This window comes from Rhincodon typus, chromosome 11, assembly GCF_021869965.1.
Source record: "Rhincodon typus isolate 14 chromosome 11, sRhiTyp1.1, whole genome shotgun sequence".
Taxonomy (NCBI): domain Eukaryota; kingdom Metazoa; phylum Chordata; class Chondrichthyes; order Orectolobiformes; family Rhincodontidae; genus Rhincodon; species Rhincodon typus.
Window position 1 is genome coordinate 22,694,469 of NC_063342.1, and position 7,662 is coordinate 22,702,130.

Genomic DNA, 7,662 nt, shown 5'->3' on the forward strand with positions numbered 1-7,662 from the left:
GCTAGCATAAGAGTATTTACAATGTCAACATTACCTTTACCATTTATTTAATGCAAAAGACAAATACTTATAATTATTTCTCTATTTATTTCTTTTCACAAGTAAACATTTTAAATGTCCGTGTTTAAATAACAAACCACTGACAACTAAATGAAGAGACTGGAAACTTGATTACAGTATATATTATTTAAAGCTGACATTAAAAGGAACACAACAATGATGAACATCCCCCATGGCTCTCCTACCATCTTTGAGTTTATTGGTAATGACAAACTCAAAATTCAATTTGCAGTAGGAAGATTTGAGGCTCCTCTCCCTCACATTCCTTCTCAATCTGCATGTTTCAGGATAAAATTTCAAGTTCAGCTTTCAACTTAATGCAGTTTATTCCACAGAAGAGTATTAAATGCAGTCAACGCAGGATGCACAATGTCATTTCATAATCCTCACACGGACAATAGTAACCAGTAAATTACTTGACCATACATGACAATAAAATATTAAATTAAACTAAACAGATATTTACAAACACTTATCTTGATCACATTATTGCTTTGAAGTAACACAGCGTGGAGCTGGAGGAACACAGTAGGTCAAGCAGCATCAGAGGAGCTGGAGCAGGAAAGCTGACGTTTCGGGTCGGGACCCTCCTTCAGAAAGGTCCTCCAGCTCCAGACTGTGTTATCTCAGACTCCAGCATCGGCAGTTCTTACTATTTTTGATTGCTTTGAGGTAATTGTCTATTGACTACTTGGTAAAGATTTTTTTTAATAAAATGTTCTCTTACCTGAAAAAATACCTGAAGCACCCATCTCTTTGGTCGAACCAAGTATAAGATAGATCATGCTGAGAAGCACTGGTATCTGTCTCCTATGACATCCATCGAGCAGGTGCATTGTGTATTGGCAACCAGCAGTTCACATCTTTTTAAATCTTTCCCTGACCACGCATCTCCAAGTGACGTCCTTCTCAAGTGTGTAAATCACAGGCCTGGAAAGCTGGAAAAAGAGGAGTTGTCACCAAGTTGCCCCAAGTAAATAATGCACCACAAAACTTCACAAATACATTTACCTGAGGTGTGTGATAAACACGGAGACAAGTGCACAGCGCAACACCAAAGATTTATGAGGACAGCACAGACAGCCACGTGAGAGTATAAGGACAGTATAGACACCCATCTGAGCAATATGTAGAAACTATAGACCTCAAACTGAGGAATTCCAGGTCAGTCACAACCAAGGACCATAACCACAGAATGGAACCCCACCTGAGGGGCACAAAGACAGTAAAGAAACCGCATGTATGGAACATTAGGACAGCTTAGAAACCCCACCTGAAGGGAATGAGGACAGTACAGAAACCCCACCTGAGAGACATGGGGACACTACAGAAATAGAAACCTCATCTGAAGCATGAGAGGACAGTATACAAACCCCACCTGAGGGACAGGGGACAGTATAGAAACCCCACCTGATGGGTAATGAAGAGAGTATAGAACCATCTGATTCTTACGAGGACAGTATAGAAATCCCACCTGATGGGTATGAAGAGAGTATAGAAACCCCACCTGACAGACGGGGGACAGTAACGAAACCCCACCTGACAGACGGGGGACAGTATAGAAACCCCACCTGAGGGACAGGGGGACAGTATGGAAACCCCACCTGAGGTGTATGAGGACAGTATAGAAACCCCACCTGAGGGACAGGGAGACAGTATAGAAACCCCACCTGAGGTGTATGAGGACAGTATAGAAACCCCACCTGAGGAAGCAAGAAACAGGACAGAACCCAATACCTGAATGGGTGCGAAGGTAAGATTCATTGAAGCCGACGCGCCCAGTTCTGGCTGTGAGCCAATACTCCTGGTTTCCGCGTTAAATTACCACCAGTTTGACTGAGCTGTTTTGCCTCCAGTTCTGGATGAATCCTGATTCTCTAACTGTTAGTGCGGATGTCTCCTGGTGTATAATGCAGGCGCTCTCTGTCCCCGCGTGTTCCCACTGCCAGCACACATCCAAAAACTGCGCTGCGAAGCGAACTGTTTTCCTCTTCGCCTCCCGTTCATTCGCCAATGTTTCTTGGCAGTGCCGTCCTGAATTGGTTTAAATTTCCAGTTCAGTTGGAGTTAGCGTTGACTTGTAAACTTGCAGTTCCAGTAAACGCTCCACACCCAAGTAAGTGTTGGCTGTGTCTTCGCCAAACTGTATCCGGAGCTCTCCGCTAGACTGTCATCCCTAACTTACCAAGGACGGCTTCTTCAAAATTAAGCGTGCAAATGTCAAATTATTTTCTTTTAAAAGCAGCTCCACATCACGCAATTCAGGTATTCCGCCTGCTTTTGTTAAATGACTGAGGTCGGGAAAATTAAGTGTATTAGTTGCTGAGATAATGTTTAAAATCTCTTGGATGTAGAAAAGTCTTCAGTTGTATCTTGCCCCCTCGTGATGAAAATCCCCCTTAGGTCCTTGTACCGGAGGAGCTGTGTCATCTATTCCCAGTTTGAGGGCTATTCTCCAATACTGCGAGTTTTTCCATCATTTATCCACCCTGCTCCTCCTCCCGGTGACCCTGGTTTTTCCCAAGTGGATGAATCCGGGAGGAGTCGGCCTTACATGGCTCTGAAACTGCTTAGCTTCTGTCCCGTCCCCATTGCTGGGCAGTGTGTCTCTCAGCCTCCTGGCCCTCCCCAGTTTGCCTACCTCTCTGACCCCACTCTATTCCGACTCAAACTCAGATGCTCTTCAAATCGGCGGCCACACGCGATAAACCGCCCCATGTCACCCCCAAATCAGAAGGTCACACCGATTCTCTTTCCCACTCCATCTGTCTCCCCGCACCGCGCTCGCCAATCGCATGTCTACATGAAAAAAAACGCGTTCGATTGACTTTCTGATCTTTAGGTGAAAATAAAGTTTACAGCCGCCAGTGTTTTGGTAGTTGAATTGACAACATGAAGCGTCACGAAGTGTGGGCGGAACGAGTTGTAAATCCTGTTCCCCTCTCCAACCCGAAATAAATGGAGGCTTCAAACTTTTCCTCTCCCAACCCCTTGTGGATCAAAGGCATGAGCGTTATCTAAGAACGTCGTTTAGAGTCTTATATATGACAGGTTAATGTGCACTAGATAGATCATATACATTCCAACAGTGCTATATCGTAACCGCTTGTCACACAAAGCTATAGGACTGCTAGGTACCTGAAAACATAGCACGCAGCAGATAAAACGCGGTGCCAAGGCAAGAAAGATGGCAAAAGGCAAAGTTAGTTCCTATTTCTTTGACTAATTCCCCACATCAACAAGGAAAACGACGCACCTGTGACGTCTACTGGGTTGCTTTGTTTCTGAGCTCAGTTGCTTTAAAGTGCAGAGTACTCGGCTTTCACTGCACCTTCTACGCTTGGATGTAAGCGCTGACCTTTTAAAAATGTTTTCAATGCAGCTTCCTCTATGACAAATGCATTCAAAAACAGGTATTCCCCGGATTTCTGCCCGACCCCGTGCGCACGGGTGCACATTGACTGGTGTAACATGTTTCAGGTTTTAAAGTAAATATAATATTAACTGTTACTGTTACTGTACATTCTGTAAAGAAATTCCATTGTAGTGCAGCGCGCTCCCTGGTGGAACTTGAATCCGAATTGACTGAAAAATACCAAATCTCAGAATCACAGGATTGCTACAGCGCGGAAGGAGGCCATTCGACCCATCGCCTCTGCTCTAACCAGTGGGAAATTTCCTTCGTCCCATTCCTCCTCCTCTTCCCCCCAATTCTCCATTCCCCCAAACTTGCACATTCTTCCTTTTCAGTGAAAAGTCTAATTCCCTTTGGGCCGCCTCCATCACCCTCTCAAGCAGTGCATTCCTGATGGTAAGGACAGTTTCTGTGAAAAAAAAATTGCTTTCTCGTTTTACTTTTGCCTCTTCTGTTAGTTAGTTTGAATTTGTGCCCTCTGGCTCAATCCTTTCATGAGTGGGGACAGTTTCTCTCTATCTATTCTGTCCACTTATTATTTTGCACACTTGTATCTAATCACTTTTCAACATTTCTTTTTTCAAAGAAAATAGTCCCAATCTCTTGAACCTATCCCAACTAGAGTTCTTCATCCCTGAAACTATACTTTTTTTGGCACTCTCCCTATGCCTTCTCAGCCTTTCTAACGTACTATGCCCTGAACTGGACAAAATGCTCCAGCAAAGGTAAAACTGGTATCTTATACAATTTCAATATAACCTCCTTGCCCTTGTACTGTATGCCCCTAATAATAAAGCTGAGGATACTGTATATTGTTTAAGCTGTTCTGTCAACCTGTCCCGTCAACTTTGATGATTTATGCACACATACACTTGGATCCCTCCGCTCCTGCACCCCCTTTATAGCTGCACATTTTGAATCTCTGCATTCTTCATAACAAAATGAATCACTTCACATTTCTCCATCTTGAACTTCATCTGGTACCCATCTAAATTCTCAAACATATCTAGGGCCCTTTGAAGGTCTACACCATCCTCTTCACGGTTACATTTTGTGCTATTCACAAATTTTGAAATTGTCCTAAGTATACCAAGATCAAGATCATTAACATATATCAGTATAAGCAAGGTCTCAGCACTGATCCCCTGGAACATCCATACAAATCTTCCTCCAGTTCAAAAAATTTCCATTAACCACTACTCTCTGTTTCCTGTCGCACAGCCAATTTTGTACCCATGTTGCTACTGTCCCTTTCTTCTATGAGCTGTAACTTTGTTCACAGGTCTGTGCTGTGGCACTGTATCAAGTATTTGTATTACATTTCTTCCAAACATCAAGTAACTGCTCGCCCCCTTGTGTTCTGTATTTTTACTGCCATTAAATAGCATGCCATCTTTTATTTTTAATGGTAATACAGTCGGTTCGGCTATAAAGTGATAGTTGTGTTCTGCACCATCACATTATAGAAAATCGCGCTATAGACCTCCAGGCCTCCACAATAATGTCAATTGCATTCTTGATGTTAAAGCTCTTCCAAAAAAAAACCCCAAAATCACGGATTACTGTACCTCTCACAGGAAACACTTCACGACAAAGTATGCAAAATGATTATGTGATGCCGGTGCATACTCTTCTGTGCACTAATGGAATTGCATTATAGCCAACACAAGTTTGCATGTTAGAAATAGCGTTCCTCTGTTCGTCAGTTGCTTTATAGCCAATTCACGCTGTCGGAACATGCGTTATAGCAGAACCGACCGTAACCAAGAGTAACTATGACGCATCCTTTGAATCCAAAATATAATGTTCTATTATTATATTTCATGAAGCTTCAGGTGAATTAGTCTTGACTACAACAATGCAGTGCAAGGCACTACAATTTTGATGTTATTCGAATGAATACTTCTTCACAATACACAGTATTGCAGTCAACAACATAAAAGTATGTATCACAAAAGCTAATGTACCCAATAGGGCCCTTTTTCTGTGGAATCTATATGAACTATTCTATTGTGAACTGAAAACAGCCTGCTTTATGGGGAAAATTTTGTCATATTACCCAAACATGAAAGTTAACAATTTTACCCTACTTCAACTATTGATGTATGCTGTGATATTTTCAATCAGGTTGTCAGGTGAGTTTGCCTGAATCATTGTAATTGCCTTACAGGAGCCTTAAAGAATCTTACTGGAGAATAAATTATGCCTTTAATCTGGTTTGTACATTTTTTAACAACCTGTTCAGTAATACTATATTATACCTCTGGCATAGGTGGGACTTGAACTAATTTTTTTGTTTTCAATTCTACCAGCTATTGTTGTGGGATTTGAACCATTTACACATAGTATTAGCTAGACCATTGGATTATTATCCAGTGACATTGCCACTAAAATGCAATTAGCCAAAAGGCATAGCCTTTGAGTCCACGTGTTTAGACATGTTATGACACATGCCTGGGGAACAGTGGGATTTGAACCTAGACCTTACGAAAGATAGAGAACAGTACCACTATTCCACAAGAGCACTAAAGCATTTGTAGTTAAACTGCTTGAACATGTTATGAGGTACCTGCAGAGCAATTGCAAAACCAATCTTTTGGTCCAGAAGTGGAAACACCACTGACGCACTACAAGAGCCTTTGATTTCAAATTTGCCATGGCGAGAGTCAAGCCCCATCATAAAAGCATTAGCTTGACTCCCTGGATTACTAATCCGATAACATTACTACCACATCACTGATTTTCCACCCTTTAATCTAGTTAGCTTTACAATTGGCATAACACATAATTATTTGAACAATCTTTTTGCTGGATTTAAATTCATACCAAAGGATTACAAGTTAAAACTAAGGGCCAGAGATTTGAAAATTTTGAATGTAGCTTTAATTAATATATTTTACATATCTGGCTTCATGTCTATCTATCTTTCTATCCATCTATTTATCTACCTACCTATCTAACTGTCTATCTTTCAATCCATCTATCTATCTGTCTGTTGATCTGGCTAACATCCAGAGTTCACTATTGAAATACGTTTTTTATATACATCTCTGTAACTCCCTTCATTTAACAACCCCGTTCCACACTCAAATCCAGCCTTCAGAATGTATTTACTTGACTTAGCTTTCCTCTGTTCACAATCCCATTTAATGGTCCACTTTCTTGAATTCTCTGCCTATTTACCTTATTCATCCACCTGTACCGTCCTTTCCTATTTCTTTGAATAAGCTTTTGACCACCAATGCTAATATCTCTTTTTGGCTTAGCATCTATTTATTTATGATTTTGCCTCTTTAAAATGCATCAATATTTTTTAGAATAAAGATGCTATAAAATTGCAAGTTGTTGTTGTAATAAGGGATGAGTAATATTATAATCTTCCCTTGTAGCCTAAAATCTTTTATTTAAAAGTGGTTTTAACAGTATCATCCTACCAGGAATTGTACACATCTATTCTCTCTTGATAGTACTTTAGAGACCCAGATAGGCCAACTCTATTAACATTATCATTGTTGCAACAGCACTGAATTGTGCAGTCATTTCTCAGTTTCATGTATTGGCACCTATAAGAGATTTGTGTTTGTCATCTTACCAGATTTGGATTGCTAACTCTGCTGAGCTACTAACTGCGACAGCTACCTTAATTCAAATCGCAACCGTGGGAATTCAAGCCCCTAGATCAAGCCACGTGGCTGGTGAGAGTTCATCAGAAAATATGGAAATTATCATCAAACTAGAAAGTCCAACAGAACAAGAACTCTATAAACAGTCACTTCCATTTGTTCAATTTCATGATGCAAAAATGCCACAACCGCAATTTATTACCCCCATATCAATGTGAGATCCCTGGTTTAATGATAAAATTTAATGATAGAATGAAGGTGAATGAAATACAGTGTACAAATCACAACTAATATTGGTTAAGGATACACAACCAAACCATTACAACATTTGAAGGTGACAGAGGTTTGGAAACTTGAAATAAATTTGTTGAAATGTTCCAGTTTGGGTTTGCTGCAGTTCAGTCATCAGTCTGGCTGAAAAGGATATTGGAGAGTAGATCTGAGCAGGATTGGAACGAAGAATGTTCCACATATCCCGTGAAAGGCAAGTATAGTTAGGACCATATGATTTCCAGCAGCAATAAGTTTTATTTGGAGAAATTGAACGGAGAAGTTGTCCAATAT

General features: G+C 40.8%; 1 protein-coding gene across 4 annotated transcripts in view; it reads right to left on the reverse strand.

Moving 5' to 3' along the window:
* The window catches only part of eva1c (eva-1 homolog C (C. elegans)), a 124,374-nt gene extending 120,918 nt beyond the window's left edge, over positions 1-3,456 (reverse strand). For 2 of the 4 annotated variants that reach the window (XM_048603271.1, XM_048603268.1), the window contains exons 1-2: positions 1,798-2,985; positions 788-998 (exon numbers count right to left, since the gene is read on the reverse strand). In XM_048603271.1, coding sequence (XP_048459228.1) covers positions 788-896 — 109 coding nt within the window. In that variant the 5' untranslated portion in view covers positions 897-998; positions 1,798-2,985. The other 2 variants (XM_048603269.1, XM_048603270.1) reach the window with 2 other exon arrangements.
* Positions 3,457-7,662: the final 4,206 nt, after the last annotated feature.